We start from the raw sequence: 19,987 nt of genomic DNA on the forward strand, positions 1-19,987 counted from the left end.
TGCCCCGTGGGAGTTGGGAGCTGCAGCCCTAGAGGCCAGATCCATGACCTATTCTTCTAACCAAGACTTATGCAAGCTGTGGGAAAAGATGTTTGTTTACCTTGCAAAGGAGGGAACTGAGAAGACCCCAAGGGTCCCACCCCAGTGCACATAGCTGGTTAAAGGCAAGTTCCAAATCACAAACTCCGACTCGGTCCCAGCTGGGATTCTTTCTATGACAACGGCTGGCTTGCCAATTATCATCCTTTCCCCCTAGCCCGTGAGGACGCACATGGAAGGGCCTGGCTCCTAACCAATTCTCAGGCACAGCTGCCGCTCAAATCCTTCTTTCTGCTCCCTACCTCGTCCTTGGTTATGCAACTCTTTTCTAATTTGGCTCTCAGCCACACACCGTTTGGATTCTGGGAACTTAATCCTGTCCAATTGGGCTGAAATGAATGAGAAAGGGTTACATTCCAGCTTCACAAAGGCTGCACTGTCCAACTGGTGAATGGGTTCCTTCTACTTGGGCCAAAAGCACAATTTAGGGCAGGGGGCAGCAAGGAGGAGCCCAAGGTCTAGCATAATCACCTGCATGCGCCAGCATGTGGAATGGCCCTTTAAAAGGTGGGGCCTGGCTTAGAGAGCCAGAGAAGAGTCAGGCTGGCAGGAAGAAGGGCCCAGCATGGCAGGATCTGGGTCCCTGCCCACCGGCTTTGGGGAGCTGGAGGTGTTGGCTGTGGGGACGGTGCTGCTGGTAGAAGGTGAGCCAGGAAGGGCCTGGGTGGAGGAGGGACCCAGTGGCCTCCCAGATCCAGGCCACAGCTATGGAGCTGACAAGAAGAGGTCCCCAAACCCTACTCCTCTGTGCCTATACCCATGGGGCTTCTGATGGGTGTACCTGTTGGATGCAGGCTACAGGCTGGGAGCCAAGAGAGAGAAGCCAGGCAAGGTCCGGGGAGCGAAGGACACCTGCCCAGAACATGACCAAGGACCAGGTTCAGGCCTTTCCATGTCCCTCCAGCTGGGAGAAAGTTTCATCTATACCCTGGAAATCCTGCTGAGAATCTCATATAAGTTCAGGCCTCTGATCAGCTCTGGAGACAAACAGCTCTGTCACCTGCTCTCCGTGTGACTATAACAGTCAGCCAGTTTCTCAGACCCCGAGTGGGTGGTGGTGAAGGTTAGAAGGGGTCATGGGTGCTAAGTGCTAACCTCGATAAACACTCAGGATTTAACTTCATTTGCCCCCATCTGCTCCAGCTCCACATTGCTCCCACCATGTCCATTCCCCAGCCCTATGCATTTCCATTACAGGGGCTGTCTGACTCCCTGAGGTGCCTGCCTCAGCCCAGAATCCCTAAGATGCTCCCTGAGGCCAGAGTTGGGACTTGAGACCCTGGAGTTGAGTCAGCTCAGGACTAGGTTAATCGGGAATGCAGCCCTTGTTCACAGATGATCCAGAGAAATCAGCAGCCCATTTCCTCCCCCAACGAGAATGCACAGTGAGAAAGGAGTGGCAGCCACTAGGCTGGTCCCAAAGGCCCCAGACACCATCGTGTGGCGGCCCTGACCATTTTCCTCTCTTCTAGGAGCTTCACCTTCCAGCAACCCCTCAGTCCTCAAACATGATTGAAATTTTACCACTTTAAGTCTCTGCACATGCTGCACCCCTTTTCTAGAAGGCTCTTCCACACCCTGTCCTCCTAGTAAACACTTGGAGTTTTGAAGGCAGGATCCTTCCCCATTCCTCCCTTTCGATGGGGAAGCCAGGGTTCAGAGAGCAAAAGGAGCAGCTTGGTTGACCGAGCAAAAGCTCCAGGTCTGGTCTGCCTGCTGCCTGAGGTTGCCCCCTCCCGCTCGCCTCACTGCCTGCTGTCCGGGCAGCCCCCAGCTCGTACCTCAACCCCTCCTCCCAGGCTCTCCCTCTCAGAGTGGCATTTTGGAATTAAACAGACGTGAGTCTGAGTCCCAGCTCTGCCACTCACCAGCTGTGCATTCAGGGCAAGTCAACTAGTCTCTCTAAGCCTGTTTCCCAGCTGCACATGGGGAGGACAGCATCCAGGGGAAGACAGAGCGGGGGGACCCACAGAAGGTGCTCAACCCAGTGCCCGCCCTGTGACAGGTGTCAGCAGCTGTCAGTGACTGCGACTCTCCCCGCGTGAACTGCGGTGCACCTTATTGGCTTCTTCCTTAGCTTTGAGTAAGAAGGAGGCAGGGTGTGCCTCTTACGGCCTGTAGTATCTGAGGGCCAGCCCTTCTCAGAAATGTTTGACGAGCTGCACGGACAAGGCTGCTGAGCGCAAAGGGGGCAGGTTGCTGAGGTTCCGTCCACCCCAGGCCCTGGTTCTGACCCTAGGCGGCCTCTCCAGCCCTGACACCAGCCTCCCCGTTCTTTCCAGCTCTCGCTGGCCTCTGCCTCAATAGTCTCACCATCCTCTCTTTCTGCAAGACCCCGGAGCTCCGGACCCCCACCCACCTGCTGGTGCTGAGCCTGGCTCTGGCGGACACTGGGATCAGCCTGAATGCCCTTGTAGCAGCCACATCCAGCCTCCTCCGGTACGAGCCTCCCACCCCTTCCCTGAGTTCAGGGGCCTGACTTCTGGGCTCTGGGCAGCCAGGCCAGAGCCATTCTTCCCACCTATAGAAAACTGTCGGGGACAGGGTGGGCAGGGAGTACATGGCTAAATCCAAATTCCACACTATCCCTGAAGAGCCACAGCTGATTTCTGAAGCACAGGAGTTGCTCAAACCCCACCCGCAGAGCTGGCTGACTGTAGGGACGAAGGGCGCAGGCCCTGCAACCAGGCTGCCGAGATTCGAGTCCTGGCTTCATGTTTCTTCTCTTGGCTTCTCCTGTAAGTTGAATATTATTACCTAACTCCTATGTGGCTGGAAGTATTCACTTATTATTACGTGGAAATAACTGAAAACGATGCATGGCACCCACGAAGCCCGACAGACGTGTTTGCAAAAGCCCATAGGATTTTAACAAGTGTCTAAAACCAGGTGCAAACAATATGCAAACCAGGATCTTTCAACATGATGTCCGGTGTTTACAAGATTGTTTTCTTAAGTGAACAGAACATTCCTGCTCTGGTTCCAGGCACTCAAATGGAGGCTGGAGTCCACCTGGGTGTGCATGCTCAGGGCTGACCAGTCTGGGGGGTCAGAACCCGTGAGGACTCCTTGCCTTGATCTCCTCCTGCCCTTTCCTGGGTTCAGGGAGGGAGCAATGGAAGCTTTTATTCTTGCTTGACCCATGGGGCTGAGAGCTGGGAGCCCTGGGGTCTACGCTCTGACCTTGCCTTCATCTGCTGTCTGACCTTGGCTCAGTGCCTTTTCTTCTCTGAGCCTCAGTTTCCCTATCTATAGAATAAAGGCACGGGCTTTCCTGCCAGGGTGTTCCTCGCTGGAGGCTTCTGAGCACACGGAGGGACCCTTTCGTCCTACTGAGATGCAGCGAAAGACACTGAGCCCAGGGAGTTTGCATCGGGCTCCACCCTTTCTCCTAGGGGACTTGACCTCTGGGGCCCCTGTTTCCTCGTAGGAAAAACAGACAATGAAGCCCTCTTCTGGGGAGCTGGGCCAACCTTCAGAAGGGTGCCCTCCAAGCTCCTGAGGGGCAGGTGTGGGAGAAGGGCAGGGACAGAGGGAAAGCGTCACTGGCCCCAGTGTCTCCCACAGGCGCTGGCCCTATGGCTCTGATGGCTGCCAGGCTCATGGTTTCCAGGGCTTTATCGCGTCGTTGGCCAGCATCTGCAGCAGCGCGGCCATCGCCTGGGGGCGCTATCACCACTATTGCACGCGTAAGTCTTTGTGCTCCCAGAGGGGAGGGACATTTACACACTGAAGGTGAGCAGGACAAAGGTCTGCTTGGTGTGTTTCCCAGTCCAGGGGAGTGTGGATGGGCGTGGGTGTCCATGAGTATGTGGTGTGGGCATTCAGGAAAGGAGGGAGGCGGGGAGAATGGAGAGGAAAGGTATCAGGGCACGTGCTGGAAAGGCTGCCTGTGGCCTCAATGTCAGCACAGCCTCAGGCAAGTCAGGAGTCCTCTCTGAACCTCTGTCTCCTCTAAGAGCGGATTTTTATAAGCCACCTCCCAGTTTTATTCTGGAAATCAAATGAGATCGTGGATAAGAAAATGCCCTTGCAGACAGGCCCCTTTGGGGGGCAGAGAGGCGGTGTGTGTGTGTGTGTGTGTGTGTGTGTGTGTGTGTGTGTGTGTGTAGTGGGCATGTGACCCTGCTTCTCATACTTCCATGGGACCTCCACCATTACAGGGCTTCATGAAGACCAGTCCAGCCCCAGATTTCCCAAGCCGTATTGTCAAATACCACCTTCATAATTGGCCATGTCACTGTACCACCTGCTCTGTTATTTACTTGACTGTTTTTCTTTAAAGTGATTCATTTGAAAAAAATTTAAACACCTGCTCTAGTCTCATCCTAAGCAGTATCTCTGAAATCACAACTTTAATGTCCTTATAATTTTAGAGCACATTAAAATAAAAAAGCATGTTCACCCACCGGCCATCCAGAATCCCACTCACCACCAGGGACGTGGGAACATACTTTGAGGAGCTGTGACTCTGCTAACCCTTATCGCAAACCCCAACTTGCAGACTGGGAAGCAGAGGCTCAGAGAAGTTAAGTCGCTTGCCCAGGGTCACCCAGCTAATAGAGGCAGAGGGGGGATCGGGCATGGCCTGGATGCCTCCTGAGGCAATCCCTCCCTTTGTCTCCTGGGCCCCACGTCCTGAACTGTGGCTCTGCCTGGCTTGGAGGCTGCTGTGGTGGCCATGGCAGCATGGCCTGAAGCCCGGGGCATGGCCCCTTTGGAATTTGCAGATCTGCCCTCACTCCACATGTACAGCCCCCCGCCCTTGGCAAAGTTGCACACCTCTCCCCAGGCCAAAAAGTTGATAGAAATGATCAGAACGAAGACTATCATTTCTAGGGGCAGGTTAGCCCCACCTGCTCCATCTGACCTCGGAGCTCCTATCCTGCTGCTCCTATCCCAGTCTGGCCCCCGGAGCTCCCTCAGACCACTGTGTGCGCACATATACACACATACACACTTACACACATGCACATACACACTGCCCACCTTCTCGGACAGCAACACGCTTCTCTCCCTCAGTATAGAGCAGTTGATCCCTATTCCGTGGTCCCTAGAGCAAAGCCTTTCCTGGGCTGGACAGCACCGGGAGCATTATGAAAACAGGGAAGGGGAAAGGAGGGAGTGTGAGCTTGTCTACTCCCTACTGGGTGACCCTGGACATGTCACCGTGGTCATCCATTTCCAAAGCCAAAAAGCAATACATGGGTCATGGTAGATATTAATTATTGTGTCCACAGTTAGGGGGAGGGATGTCTTCATCGGTTTGGGCTGCCATAACAAAATACCATATGATGGACGCTTAAACAACAGAAATGGATTTCTCGCAGTTTCTCAACCCTGGAACTCTGAGATCAGGCTGCCAGCGTGGCTGCGTTCTGGTGAGAGCCAACTTCTTGGCTTGCAGACAGCAGCCTTCCTGCTGTGTCATCACACGGAGAAGAGAGGTCATCTCTCTTGCGTCTTCTCACATAAGGGCTCTGATCACATTGAGGGAACACCAACCTCATGACCTCATTACCTCTCAAAGGCTCTCCCCTGGAATACCATTGCACGGGGATGAGGGCTTCCACACAGGAGTTTGGTGGGGGCTTAAACATTCAGTCCATAGCAGGAGGACACATTTAAGCCAACTGGATCCGGGGTTGTTGTCAGTGGAGGCACTGTCAGGATGAGGGAGTGTGTAGATCTGCTCTTCTCTTCGGATCGAACCCCACTTGGAGTCCTGCCCTCTGCCCTGGGGCCTTGTCCACAAAAGAACATGACAAATAGACCATAGATAGGGGAGGCCCAAGGGAAAAGCATTCTGAAGCTGGGACCAGGAGAACCGCTGGATGGGAAGGGCTGGATGAGGCTGCTACAGAGAGAGGCGTGGGACGAGGGTGCATGGAGGAGGTCAAGTCAGCGGGACTGGTCACATGAAAAACGCTGTTGGGACCGAGCCCCTGCCCTCAGCACTGAGATGGCACCCCAAATCAAGAGTCCTCAGAGGGCATCCTGGAAGCAGGGACAGTGACTTCTGTCTGAGCAACAGCTAAGGACAGTGGAGAGTCCAGACTTCTGCTTCCCTCCCTTATGACCCTCGCCTGAACCACTGCTCATGCTTCTTTCCTAGCTGGCTTGGGGGAGCACACCCATTTCTGTGCTACTCCCTGCTTCTCCGTCCTCTAAAGAAGATAGTATAGAGTGTCTACTAGGAGGCCTTCACCACCCACTATCTCTCTTATTCTTCCTAACAGCCCTCTAAGACAGGGGTTATCATTCCCATTTCGTGGAGGAGAAAATAGAGGCTCAGAGAAACTTTTAACTTGCCTGAGGCCCTAAGCTAGTAGCATCAGAGCCAGGATTTAGGAACATTCTGTGTGACCATGAAGTCCATTCTTCTGCACTCTGCCTAGCTAGCACCTCCTCTCGACCTCCTCCTCCTCTCTCCCATGCAGGCCGCCAACTGGCATGGAACACGGCCATCTCCTTGGTGATCTGTGTGTGGCTGTCTTCTGTCTTCTGGGCAGCACTGCCCCTCCTGGGCTGGGGCCACTATGACTATGAGCCTCTGGGAACGTGCTGCACCTTGGACTACTCCAGGGTGGACAGGTGAGGGGAAGGAGCAAATTCAAGGCTCCCTTCCTTGGGAATCTTTGCTTTGAGTTCTTATAACAACACTGTCACAGCTGAGAATCCAAATGGGGGAAATGTCAACATTTGCCAGACAATCTCAACTCCTTGGTCCTGATTCCCACTTGCAAGTTGACGTGGGACTAGGGAAGACCCATTCCGAAAGCTGGCCCGGTACTGGGCATGTTATGCACAAACTGGGGTATAAAGTTGTGCCCAAGACGAGTACTACCCGGTGAGCTGTTGGCCTGTGTCAGTTACAACAGTCGCTGAGTCCCATGACCCCTTTGCCATCTTCAGCACAGTCAGCTGTCCCAGCTCTGACTTGATCAGTTTCTAAAGGGAGCTGTGTCCTTTGCTCAAGACAGTCAAAGAACGTTAAGGTCTTTGCATTGGGAGGGACCTCCCTGGCATAGAGTTTAGTTCCCTGCATTTCCTGAGCATCTGCTGTGAGCCAACCCCTGGGCCAAGCCCTAGAGAGACAAGACTGATGCATGATGGCCCCCACCATCATGGAGCATTTGTCTAGTGCGGCCCCATCCATGTGGCTCTGGGGACACCAGGGCTTAGAGAGACCCTTTAGGGAGCATCTTGGGGAGGGCCCACATGGGCTCCAGCCCCCCTCTTGCTTCTACTCGAGCCACGCTGCTTTCATCTGCTTTACATGTTCACTCATGACACATCTGCCCCTGATGACAGGCTTTCCAGGTGAAACCTGCTTGAGAACCCAAGTCTGGTATGAGTGTCCTTCCAGGACACTCCCTACAGGTATCCTCCCAGCCAGTGTCCAGTCCTCTGGCAGCCTTTCCTCCTACCCCTCCCTACTGGGCAGCACCAAGGTAACATGGCCTTCCCTTCACAGAATAGGAGTCTGCCTTCCTGTGACTCCCACCTGGTCCTGGTCAGCACTCCCACTTTCCCATGACCCTCTCTGGGACCCCAGGATCTCCTGTGGTCCTTTTGATGATTTCTTCAGTGACACAGTGTCCAGTCTCTTAGTCATCTGCGGACCCTTTTCAAATCCCTGTGAATGATCCTTCCTCTTGGTCCACTGACCTACCTTCCACTTGGTAAACATGTTTCCCAAACTGAAGTGTCCCATTCTCCATGCTTGGGGCACATACGGAAAGCAGGACTGGCACTTGAACTGCCCCACAGAGAGTTCAAGGAGGACTCTCCCTCATCTCCGCCCTCTGGCTCCTAAAGGCAAGTTCAAGAAGGACCTAGTGGCTCCCCGTCTCTAAGCGGAGTCTGCATGGGACCCGGGGGCGACCACACTGAGAGCTTTTGTCTGATGAGAGCAGTTCCTCATGTGTGGCTCTCTAGAGCAAAGACTGCGAAGCCTTCAAGGGCAGCTGATCTCCCCCACCTCCCTCCGAGAGATGGTCCTGACTCCTCTGCCCGCTCTGCCTGCAGAAATTTCACCAGCTTCCTCTTCACCATGGCCTTTTTCAACTTCTTCCTGCCTCTCTTCATCACACTCGTATCCTATCGGCTCATGGAGCAGAAACTCAGGAAGACTGGCCACCTCCAGGTGAGGACCAGCTCCCAGAGCAGAAGAAATCCCTCTGTCCCTCTCAGGGAACATGAATGATGTGAGAGACAGTAGTTAGGGGTTTTCTGTGTTTTCAGTGACCAGGAAAAAATTCAGCATTCACAGAGCTTGGGGTGTTAGGGCAGGAATGCACCCTCCCCATTGCTAGGCATTGCCAAGACCTGGGAGGAAGGGTCAGGACTGCTCAGACTTACCGGACCCCATAACCTCAAGTGCCAGGGCACCCTGCTGGACCCCATCCATGCTGTCACATTTCATCCTTCCCAAGGATATGTGGGTTGGCACAAAATGATGTACTTTTCAAATGCTCCTTTTAAATTGCTCTAAGATGTTTAATTTAATCACAGGCATGGACTGTTGTTATCCACAACATAAAATCACACCTGCAAGCACATTTATCCAAGAAAAACAATCTTTCAAAATAAGCCCTCCTGGCCATTTCTGAATTTCTGCATTAATATCCCCTTTCCACAGTTTTCTACCTGGACAATCTCTAGCAAATGAGCTGTAACAAGCACCAAAGTTCCAAAAAAAAAAAAAAAATCAGATACTCATACTGCTTTTCTGTGCATTAAGACATTTCATCTTCACTACCACTCTCGAAGGAAGGTTTTGTTATCACTTTGCCACAGGGTAGTAAATTGAGGCCGTAAGTGTTAAGTAACTAGCTACAAGCCCCGCAGCTAGTAATAACAGAGTTGGATCAAACCCGGGTCTGGGACTCCATGACCCAAGTGGTCATAGTGTGGAAAAGAAACACTCAATCTTTGTTGAAACACTTAATCTGCCACATTATATATATATATATATATATATATATTTTTTTTTTTTTTCCTGTAAATTGGAAAAGGACTGTGCATATCTATTTTAGCCGGAGATCCAGGTTGCTCTGAGTCAACTGGAGGACGAGGGCTGGGCAGGGACCAGAATCGTGGCTCTGGGCTCAGGCTCTCCTGTCCCTCACCGCCCCCGGGCTGTCCTCCGTGCAGCCTGCCCGACCACTGGGTGGCTCAAAGTCGCCACATTTATTGGAAGTTCAATCGGCCAGGAGAGAGGGCTGCCACACCGTTTTTCTTTTCTCCCCCTCCCTGGCCTGAGTTGAAACCATCAGCTGCCATGGCTTTAGCAGACGTCGCTGCGGGTGGGCCCAGGGACCTCGGTCCAGAGCAGAGAGGCTTCCGTCTCAGCTGAGGGCTCAATGCTCCTCCGGCCTCAGCTCCGCCCCGGAGCCGCTCCGTCCATGCAGAGCACATTGTTTTCTTTTTTCTTTCTTTCTTTCTTTTTTTTTTTTTTTTATTATGATATGTTAGTCACCATACAATAATACATCGTTAGTTTTTGACGTAGTGTTCCATGATTCATTTTCTTTTCTTTTTTGGAATGAGGGAGGGGCAATTCGAGAGAATAAATGTCTCCCAACTAACATATTTTTATTTCATGAAAAAAATGTGGCCTCTTTCAACTTAAGTCACCTTCTTTGTTAAAGGGAGGCGGAGTCAAAGAGAAAATAGGCACTGATTTTTTTAGCCTTTTAACATCTGAGCGGGTGCGGGAAGCAGCGTTCATCCTGAAGTTAGATCGCAAGTCGTGCGCCACTCTGTGGCCAGAGGCGGCAGCACAGGCCTGCTCTCTACAAGCCGCTTAGAACCCAGGACAGGTAGACCCGCCAGGAGGCTGCAGCTGCTGATGGCTGATGGCGAGCTGGTTCTGGGGCTGAGGTGTGAGGGCAGCTCAGCCTGGGGAGCCTCATTCACCCAGCCACACTCACGGAGCCCAGAGTTCCTCAAAAAGAGAGGGGACCAGGAAGGGAGCTCATAATCGGCCCCTAGTCCCTGCGTCCAGGTAAGGGAAGCATTATCAAACCATTTCTGCAAACAAGACAACTGAGGTCAAATAAGCTTCAATGACAGGTTTAGGGTCACACAGCTGACACGCCCGAGAGGCCCGTCTGGCCCCGAGGTCCGCCGGCTTAGCCCCTTCCCACAGCTGGGTCACGCTGCCCCACTCTGCGGAGTGCCCACCTGGGCCCTCGGCGCGTGGGGTCGCAGCCAGCTAGAGCAAGTCAGTGCCTCCCTCCCTCGACACTCTCTCCGCAGGTGAACACCACTCTGCCAGCCAGGACGCTGCTGTTCGGTTGGGGCCCCTACGCCCTCCTGTATCTCTACACAACCGTCGCGGATGTGAGCTCCATCTCCCCCAGGCTGCAGATGGTACAGACACCTCCCGGACCAGAGTTAGAAGTCTCTCCATCTCTGCATCTCTCTGTCTTGCCCCATCTCTCTTTCCTGCTTTAGGGTCTCCTGGTAGTCTCTTCCTCTCTTCCTTTGAACGCTCATATTGCACTGGGAGTTTGCGTGTCTTGGGGGCCACACAGGGCTGCTGCTTGACATTGCCTTGGCCTCACGTGAGAGGACGGGGACAGCCACACTCTGGGACCAAGGCTGAGACTGGTGCCCAGGACAGAGTGTGTTTCTGTACATCATCTGACAACTGGTCAAGGAGGCCTTGCGAGTTGCAGAATCCAGCCCGGGACAGATGACTGGTGGCTGTGGGGTGGGGCGGTGGGGGTGGGACTAGGGTCACCACGTGGGATCAGGGAAAGGAACCGAGGCTGTGAGGCTTCTTCCCTGAACCTTTCTGTCCCAACAGGTGCCTGCCCTCATTGCCAAAACAGTGCCCACGATCAATGCCATCAACTATGCCCTGGGCAGTGAGATGGTCCACAGGGGAATTTGGCAGTGCCTCTCACTGCAGAGAAGCGAGCTGGACCGAGCCCGGTGAGGTTCGCCGGGGGGCTGCTGAGACCCAGGCCCACCTCTGACACCCTAGACTAAGCCCCGTGCTAGGTGGCTGCCCCAGAGTCCTGCCCAGCAGCCTCAGAAGCCAAGCTCCAGACACTCATTCACCCCCACCCCCCGGGATGGCCCTGTTGGGCCTGGCCCTAGGTCAGACATGGGGGATTCAGAGAGCACCCAGGCTGCAAGGGAGGACCTGGGACTTTGGAGCCAGACAGACACGAGTTGCCATCACAGCCCTCCAAACAGAGGCTGAGAGACCTTGGGAAAGTTGCTCTCTCGGAACTGAGCTTCCTGACCCATAATGTAAGGCCTCCACGGGGCAGCTGTGAGGTTTAAGCAAGGTAATGTGTACTCACCATGCACACGGAACCTCATTAAAACAGCTGTCAGGGCTCAGAGTCTTACATAGAAAGGCATGAAAACTACCAGTTACTTGTCACAGGGCCCACCCAGGCTGTCAGTGTTCCAATGCCACTTATTAAATTGAGATCTGGTGCAAGCGACTGTGTGTGCATCTGTTTCCCAGCTTGTGAGATGTGGTGACAGACATGGTGACTTCACCAAGCAGAAGAGACAAGAACATCACCTGGCACATTCAGTGCTCACCGACCGTTAGCCACCAGCACCCGCCCGTCAAAGACAGCTGGCTGCATGCTGCTTAGTTGCCAGCATTAAAAACTCAAGATAATGTATTTAAAAGTCCAGATGTCTGACGATGAGCACCCCCCCCCCGCCCCAGCCTGGAGGAGGCTCCATGGAGACAGTCTGTAGAACTCAAGGCAGCTCTGCCTTTTGCCCGGGGCTCCTCCCCTTCCATCAGCTGGGGCTTGTATATTCCCTGCAGAGCCTGTAGGCATCTGGGTTTGTGAGAGTGATGGGGTCCCCATTCCCAGATGCACATCTGCACCTCCAGCAGAGTCAGCATTTGGGGACAAGGTGTGGCAGGTCACAGACCTGGGCGGGACCCGTTGTCCCAGAGGGAAGTGGAGGTTGTTGGTAGGGAGGTCGTGGGCTCTGCAGAAGGTCTGATGATAGAGAGCCGGCTGCCCCAGGCACTCGGATGCAGGAAAGATGGAAGCTCGACCCCCAGGTTCGGAACAGGGAAGAAACAGGTCCCCGGAGGGGTGGGGATAGGGTGGTCACAAGAACAGCATCTGGGGTCCCTGTGTACCAGGTTCTGCCGCTCGGCTTTGCAGATGCGGTCAATCAGGTCACTTAAACATAACTCGCAAGTCTGCACTCAACAGAGGCTGGTACAGTCATTTGGCAAAACCAAGAGGAATGGAAAGGGAAGCAGCCTTCCCACAGCCCTGTTTTCTAGACCATGCCCTGAGCTGGGTGCTGGGGAGACAAGATGCCACTCAGCCTCACTCCAGGGACCAGGCGGGGTCCTTGTCTTCAGTCCTGCAGTGGGACTGATTGGGGAAGTCCCGGGGCCTGAGCTGGGCTCGCACACCGGCTGAGTGGGTGACCACAGATGTGATAGTGTCCAGAGCCCAGAGATACTGACCCTGCCCCCACAGTCCATAAGTCCTTAAATTGTCTTTACTGGGGACCTGCCCTTCACTCCACCATTAAAGACACTAACCCCGTAAGGTGGAAAAAGGGAACACAATGAGAAGAGAAGGGAGGTGACCCCCAGACTCAGAGAGAGAAGGGGGGGAGATGAAGACGGTGAGGATGCCCAGCAAGAGTAGCCAGTGTCCCCAAACAGATGCTGCCCTTGCCTGTGCTCAAAGAGGTGAGGAGGGATGCAGGTTGGCCAGGCACAGTCAAGGACGCCTATAGCTCCAGCCCTGCACCCCAAACCTGTGTAGAGGGGAAAAGGTGGGCTCAGGGCATCTCCACACTGGACTGGGTTGGCAGGAGATGGCATGGCCTGAAGCAGCGTCCCACAGGGAATGACCAAAGCCCCATGGGAAGCCCCAAGTCTCTCCCCACACCCCACCTCTCCCTCATGGAATGGGTTTAGGGAGTCTTGTCACCTTTGAGCTTCTCTGCCCGTGTCCCAAAGCACTTTAAGGATCTCAAGTCCTTGTGGACACTGTGTGCAGAGGCCCTCCTTGCCCTCCTTGCCACCACCCTCCAGCATCCTACCCTGTCCTTCCACGGAGCAGCTCACCTCCTGGGCCAGAGGGACAAAGGAGGTAGCTGGGTCCTTTCTGATGCCCACCTCCCTGCAAGCCCGTGGCACAGGCACCGGGCAGGAGAGGAATCAGCCAGTCCCTAGAAGACGGTCAGCACCTGAAAAAAATTAGAGCACAACCCCCAAAGCCCTGGAACCTTCTGAGGCTCCCCCCCGGCTCTGCCCTGCCCCCACCCAGGCCCATTCACAGCCCTCATCCTGCCTGCTGATTTTCTCCCTGTTCACTATAGAATTCGTCAGGCAATTCTACAGTCAGGAAAACATATGAAGAAAGCAGTTACTTCTGTCCCCTTGAAGTGTTTGTTTCCTGGCCCCCTCTGTTCACTGATTTTGGTGAGTGTCCCCCCTCCCTCCTCACTCTCCTGCCCCCTCAGGCTCCTGCTAAGCAGTCTACCCCAGGTCTCTTTCCTCCATGGGAGTATGCGGCTCCCAGCGCCACTAGTAGAGACAGTGCCCTGCTCCCCCCACACACAGACACAACGGGCTTTGGGGGACACACCAGCCTGGTCCCCAGCCCACACCATCCATCTCTATTGCCATCACGCTCTCCCCCAGCTCCTGCTTGGACTGCATGGTGGCAAAGATGCCGTGTCTGTGTCAGACACGGTGCTGATGGCGTGAGACAGGTCTGAGATCCTTTCCAGTCTCTCAGAAAAAGTGCACGCTTCCTTATCTCTTCCTGGCTTTTGTGAGTAAAAACTGTGCTAATCTGGTGAAGAAGGTCAAAAGTAGAGATTAGGGTCCTGATGTGTCCACACACATGGAGTCAGACATAGTAATCAGCATTATCAACATTACCCAGAAGTTTCCTTCAGAATCTCTGCAAGTCTTAGGTCAAAACTAAATTCTTTTCCCTCATTCTAGGTAAATTAAACAAGCCCTCTGAGCTGCACGGTGTGCTTGGTTTAATCACGTGTTTCAACAGAATTGTCCCCCACTGACTTTCAATGTGCAGAGCATCTCAGCCCCATTCTGGATTTTCCCTTAAGTTTTCGTTGCTTGACTTGTTAACCTGTATGTCTCCATTAATTTAAAAATGTAACCTACAGGAGAGGAGAGCCCCGTGCAGCCCTCACGTGTGGTGATGAGGCTCCAGCCTTGCCATCCTCTTACTGGGGGGCCTGGGTGAATCACAAGCCCTCTCTGGCCCATCCTCTCTATCTTCTCAATCTGAACAGGCTCAGACAAAGACATGAGGTTTTCAGACTCTATGAAAAGTCTAAGTCTTTTTCAAACAAGATGTATGTTAGAGATTGTATGGTTTCGTCCCCTCCTAAAATTCACATGTTGACGCCCTAACCCCCAATGTGACTATGTTTAGAGATAGAGTCTTTACAGAAATGATCAAGATGAAATGAGGTCATCAGGGTGGGGCCCTGATCTAATGGACTAATCTCTTTGTAAGAAGAGATACCAGAGAGTTCCCTCTCTCTGTCCTTTCTCCCCTGTGCATATGCCCCAAGGAAAGGCCACGTGAGGACACAGTGAGAAGACAATGTCTGCTAGCCAAGGGGAGAGCTCTCATCAGACATGAACCCTGATGCCACCTTGATCTTGGATTTCTATCTCCAGAGCTATGAGCCAATGAATGTCTGTTGTTTAAGTCACCCAGCAGTGGTATTTTGTTATAGCAGCCAGAGCAGGCTAATACAATGTTACACCAAAGCTCAGCAGAAGGGATGGGCTGTTGCCACCTGCTCACCGGCACCCAGAGTACCCAGAGTACCCACCCAATCTCACCTCTGCAGAGCCTAGAACTGTATGAAACCCAATTTAAAAGGCACAAAATTTGTCTTCTAAGATCACCTACCATTCTCAAATCCATTTGTTTCAAAGTTTATTTTTGTGAAGAGTAAAAGTACAGTAGAATAATATCCCCCACCCCACCCCCATCTTCTTGCTGGAAAGATGGCTCCGCCTATTGACAAATGGACTTGAATTACAGTCACAAACAAAATAGCAAGTTATCTCTGAGGTATAGGAATGTACAATCCCTAGCCTCCCCGCCCCCAAATCCCCACTGGAACAATTTTTCTGTGGAGGGAAGGGACTGTGTGCCTGAGATGAAGAAAGAAAGAAAGAAAGAGAAAGAAAGAAAGAAAGAAAGAAAGAAAGAAAGAAAGAAAGAAAGAAAGAAAGAAAGAAAGAAAGAAAGAAAGAAAGAAGAAAGAAAAGAAAGAAAGAAAGAAAGAAAGAAAGAAAGAAAGAAAGAAAGAAAGAGGAAAAAAAGGAAATATAAATTAATCATGCTAAACTACGCCTATATTTTTGCTTAAAAGTAAGGGGATTTTTGCAGATTTTCCACATAGAGAAATAAATTCAACAGAAGGTAACAGGCCTAATTTATTTATATCTTTCTCCTTGCCATGAAATTGATAGGATTTCTGTTGTTTCCCTGTTAGAGACACTTGTGGTTCAATTTGCTCAAATACAAGCTCACTCTCTCTCCCATCAAACTGCCTCCAGTATTATTTTCCCTCTCTCAGTGAATATCATTACTCTCTGTCCTGTCATATAAGCTAAATGAAAAGAAAATGAGGGGGAAAAAAAGCAAAGATCTGATACGCATAAATACTTGGCAGGTTAGGACCACGCAGGGCTTAGCTTCTACCACAAGGTGGCAGTGCGAACTCAATGATAAATTCATCCTGAGCACCTGCCCCGGCGGTACCTTTCCGAAGAGCTTGGGAGTTCCCTGGTGAGGCCCTTTGGGTGAATTCTTGATTCCTGCAGGATTTCAGGCAAGGTTTCTTTTCTGCTCTTAGTACAGAAGCCTGCTGTCTAGCTATTTTCTACCTCAGTTGATGATGTGATTCCCCATCTCTCCTTAAAGGGAACAGAAATTGCATGCCCCTTGGTCAGAGAACGCCCAGATGGCCCTAAGAGTTCCCCTTCACTTTTCCGACAGAACAGTTACTGGAAGTCTACCAAATATAAATCTCCAAAGTCTGCCTGCACATGGGATTTGGTTAGGAGGGCATTCCGAGAACTACACTCAGAGAAGCAGCCTGAGCCTCAACAAATATGCAGTAAATGGCATTTGGTGATGGTAATGTTTCTAAGGCCACGAGTGCTGGAAAAGCCTTGGGTGAAGGCCAAAACCATAATCCCTAAATCTTTCCTCTCCTCTTGGTTGTGGTAACTTGCTGTTCCCGTTGTAAGCTGTTCTCTGGGCCTGACACCACACACCTGTTCTTTCCTCCATCCGTCCAGCTGCTCCTACAATGGGCTCCATTGTCTCCCTGCAAGGCGCCCTCAGCCCAGCTGCCCCTCCTTCTGCAGCTGTGGAAATACACGCAAGTCCTTCACTCTGCTCGGGAAGAGGCAGCATGGCAGCTTGGAAAGCACTTAAGTGTGGGCATTGGAGACACCAAGGCATGAATCCAGGATTTGCCTTTTATGCAGTATGTGACCAAGTTGGAGCGAGGTTCTTATCTCTGAATTTGTTCCATGCCCACCCAAATGGACTCCCTGGGTGGCATAACTTAAAGCACATGGCACAGAGTGGGTCTTCGACAATATTCAATTTCCTCCACCAGGGATCTTATCAGCTATTCCTTGCTATCCCCTGATTTTTCTTATTAGTCACTCAAGAAAAGGGTCTATAGGAAAGTTATGAGGGTTGAGGGATAACTATATGCAACATGCATCACATCTACCACCTCATTTAATTTCCTGCACACCTTTAGAAACAGTTGTCGCACTGGTCTGCACATTTGAATTATCTGGGGCTTGGTGATTCAGAGTGTGGTCTCTGGACCAGAAGCAACAGTTTCGCCCAAGTGCTTGTTAGAAATATAGACTCTCGGGCTCCACCCCAGACCTCTCAAATTGGAATGAGCTTTTAACAACCCCCCACTGGGTAATTTGTGTGCACTTAGAGCTCGAGAAGCATGGTGGAGCTTTACAGACTACTGATGTATTGGTCCTTCCCACAGAGACGATGATGTAATTGGTCTGAAGAGCTGGCTGAGCTTGAGACTTTTAAAAGCTCCCAGGTGATCCTAATATGCAAACCAGGATTAAGAACCACTGATGGCCGGGTGGGTGTTACGGACTTCCATTTTACAAAGAGTGATTCAGCTGAGATTTACTGAGTCATCTCTGAGGCCATTCTCTGCTGTTTTATATGCACATATAACATATAATATATGCACACATATACATATATAACACATGCATATGCATATTGATATATTAATACATGCACATTATATATATTAATATCTATGCACACATATGCATCTATAATATACACACACATGCAGATATATATGCACCTTTGCATATATAACATGCATTCATTTGCATATTAATATACATGCACATGCACATATTAATATATAATACATGCAGATATGTGTACATATTCCTATATAACATATAGGCGTATGCATATTAATATATGTGTATGCATATTGATATGTACACGTGTGAATATATATATGCACATGCATATTAATATATACACACATATGCATACACATCTTCCTCCAGAAGTCCTTCATTTTTACTTACCTCCATCTTGTCCTATAGCTTGCTTTCATCTTTCTCTTACTAATTCCCCAAATCCCAAAGATCATAGACCAGCAGGAGATCCTCAGCCCAAGGCTTTTTGTTTTATCACCATGATATCATTTACAAGATAATAGGGTCAGATCTTGTAAGTAATTGAGAGACTAACACAAAAAGGTTAAACACACTGCTTAAGGTCATAAGTGCTTGGGGAAGCTTCCAGGCTCAGAGATTTTCGGGTATTGGTGCAGGCAGTGCAGTTTGAGGTGGTAGAGAGAGAGCCTGGCTTCTCAGGCCATAAAATGCACAGGATCACCTGGGATCTTGTTAAGGGCAGACTCTGGCTTGGTAGGTCTGGGGTGGGGGTGAGATTCTGCATTTCTAACAAGCTTCCAAGTGAAGGGGATGCTGCGGAAGCTGTGATGTGTTTGGCCAGAGCAGCGCAGTATAACGTGATCCCAGCTGCCTGGCCTTCAAGTCCCAGCAGCTGACTGGGGTGTTCATTTAGTCTCTCTCCCCCGGCGGTGAGAGACCTGGTCAGACCATTCAATGTTGAAGGTGTGTCATTGGCTGTGGAGATCCCCTGACCTCCATGCCAGGCCTCATCTCACCACTGGGTGGCGCTCTGGGAACACCTCCATACAGGTTTCTTCTTGCTGAGGGGTTCTCGGGTGTTCATTGAACAAATGTTTATTGACCCTAATTATAAACCAGTACACAGTTTAGACAAGACTGTCAAGGTCCTCGTGAGCACCTTACATTCTAGCAACAATAAACAAGTAAGTGTATAAAGTAGATCATTACAAATTGCGATAAGTACCCTAGAGAAGATAAACAAGGGAAAGATAGGAAGAGACTGGGAGTGTGGTCAGCAAAGACACCTCTAAGGAGGTATTTGAGCCCAGACTTAAAGGATGAGAATAAGGCAGTCAGTTGGAGGGCAGGGGGGAAAGCATTCCAGCAAGAGGGAACAGCAAGTGGGAAACGGCGTGGTTGTTCAAGGAACATAAAGATCCGCGAGGCTGGAGCAGATGGGGTCAAGGAGAAGCAGTAGGAGATACAGGGACCACGTCCAGCAGGGCTGCAAGGTAGGATGGGTGGGAAGTGGTGGATAGAAAGGATAGGTTAGGTTTTTTTTTTTTTAAGAACAAATTAAAGTCTTTGAAAGGTTTTAATCAGAAAAGTAGCCAGATCTGATTTCCATTTTTAACTAGTTTCTCTGACCGCTGTGTGGAGACTACATTGGAGCAGCCAATAGTGGAGGTAGGAAGGTGAAATGGAGACTGTCATGTCAGTCCAAGCTTCCGGTGCTATTGCCTTGAAATGAGGAAAGTGATGGTGGTGGTAATGTTAAGAAGTGAACAGATATGATACATGGTTTTGGAAGCAAATATAACAATTTGCTAGTGGTTTGAATACATTTATTAGTTTAATTCTTTTTATTTCAGGAAACAAAACTCAATATTAATTTTCTTCAGAAAGTAAGGATGATTTACAAACTTATAAAAATGAAAACTATGATGGAGGCAAGGTTTGATCAGGGCTCTAGATATTTTTCTGATTCTTAGGCCCACTCCATCTATTCCTCACCCTTTCTGTGTCCATTTATCCTTAAGCTGAGTGCATACATGGTTGCAAGAGGGCTTCAAGAGCAAGATACATACATGGTGGAATGATGGTTTTATTTGCATGGAGGAGGGGCAGGCATTGTTTCCAACAACTGTAAAACAAAAATCTTGATTGTGGGATTGATCGAGCCATCTCTGAAGAGATGTCTATTGCCAGGAGAATGGATCAGAGAGTTAGCTTAATGCCCCCACTATACCTCCATTGCCAGTGGACTGATTAGCTTTGATGGAAGTTACTAGACACAATCACCATGGATAAGAGATGAGATTACCTTAGTTGGCTTGGACCAACGAAGGTATGTGTGTGATCCTTCCTACCCAAATGACATAGGGGCTACATGGGGAGGGAGATCCACATGGATGTTGAGGAGAAACATACAACTTCCATTATTGTAAACTATATCAGGTTGGAAGGCAGGAAAGAACATGAGGATGACACCGAAGGTTTTGGAGGTGTCATGCTCAAGATGGCTAAGACCAAAAAGCTTGGAGGGGAGTAAATATAGATGTCCCTTAGATACTCAAGTATCTGAGTCCAGGGAGCATTTGGAAATATGAGCAGGAGCTAAAGGGAGTTGTCCTGGGTGGAGTCACTCACAGCACACAGCGTCCTGTAGGTGTGGGACAGAGT

At 50.8% G+C, this 19,987-nt stretch overlaps 1 protein-coding gene across 3 annotated transcripts; it reads left to right on the top strand.

Moving 5' to 3' along the window:
• The first annotated feature begins 656 nt into the window (after nucleotides 1-656).
• RGR (retinal G protein coupled receptor) lies at nucleotides 657-11,554 on the top strand. 3 transcript variants are annotated; one of them, XM_034661780.1, is made up of 7 exons: nucleotides 657-743; nucleotides 2,382-2,538; nucleotides 3,655-3,788; nucleotides 6,540-6,693; nucleotides 8,131-8,248; nucleotides 10,366-10,479; nucleotides 10,919-11,554. In XM_034661780.1, exons 1-7 carry the CDS (start codon nucleotides 665-667, stop codon nucleotides 11,048-11,050), a joined length of 888 nt encoding a protein of 295 aa, XP_034517671.1. In that variant the 5' UTR covers nucleotides 657-664; the 3' UTR covers nucleotides 11,051-11,554. The 3 variants fall into 3 exon arrangements, with proteins under 3 accessions (XP_034517671.1, XP_002915435.1, XP_034517672.1); XM_002915389.4 differs by having other exon boundaries at nucleotides 3,667-3,788; XM_034661781.1 differs by lacking the exon at nucleotides 10,366-10,479 and having other exon boundaries at nucleotides 3,667-3,788.
• Nucleotides 11,555-19,987: the final 8,433 nt, after the last annotated feature.

This window comes from Ailuropoda melanoleuca, chromosome 6 (assembly GCF_002007445.2).
Source record: "Ailuropoda melanoleuca isolate Jingjing chromosome 6, ASM200744v2, whole genome shotgun sequence".
In the NCBI taxonomy this organism is placed as follows: Eukaryota; Metazoa; Chordata; class Mammalia; order Carnivora; family Ursidae; genus Ailuropoda; species Ailuropoda melanoleuca.

What these genes read in the sequence shown, in the direction of transcription:
- RGR (XM_034661780.1), top strand. Translation starts at nt 665, where the DNA reads ATGGCAGGATCTGGGTCCCTGCCCACCGGCTTTGGGGAGCTGGAGGTG. An exon ending in CTATCACCACTATTGCACGC is followed by an intron (nt 3,789 to 6,539) that starts GTAAGTCTTTGT and finishes TCTCCCATGCAG; the next exon opens with GCCGCCAACTGGCATGGAAC. An exon ending in GGAAGACTGGCCACCTCCAG is followed by an intron (nt 8,249 to 10,365) that starts GTGAGGACCAGC and finishes CTCTCTCCGCAG; the next exon opens with GTGAACACCACTCTGCCAGC.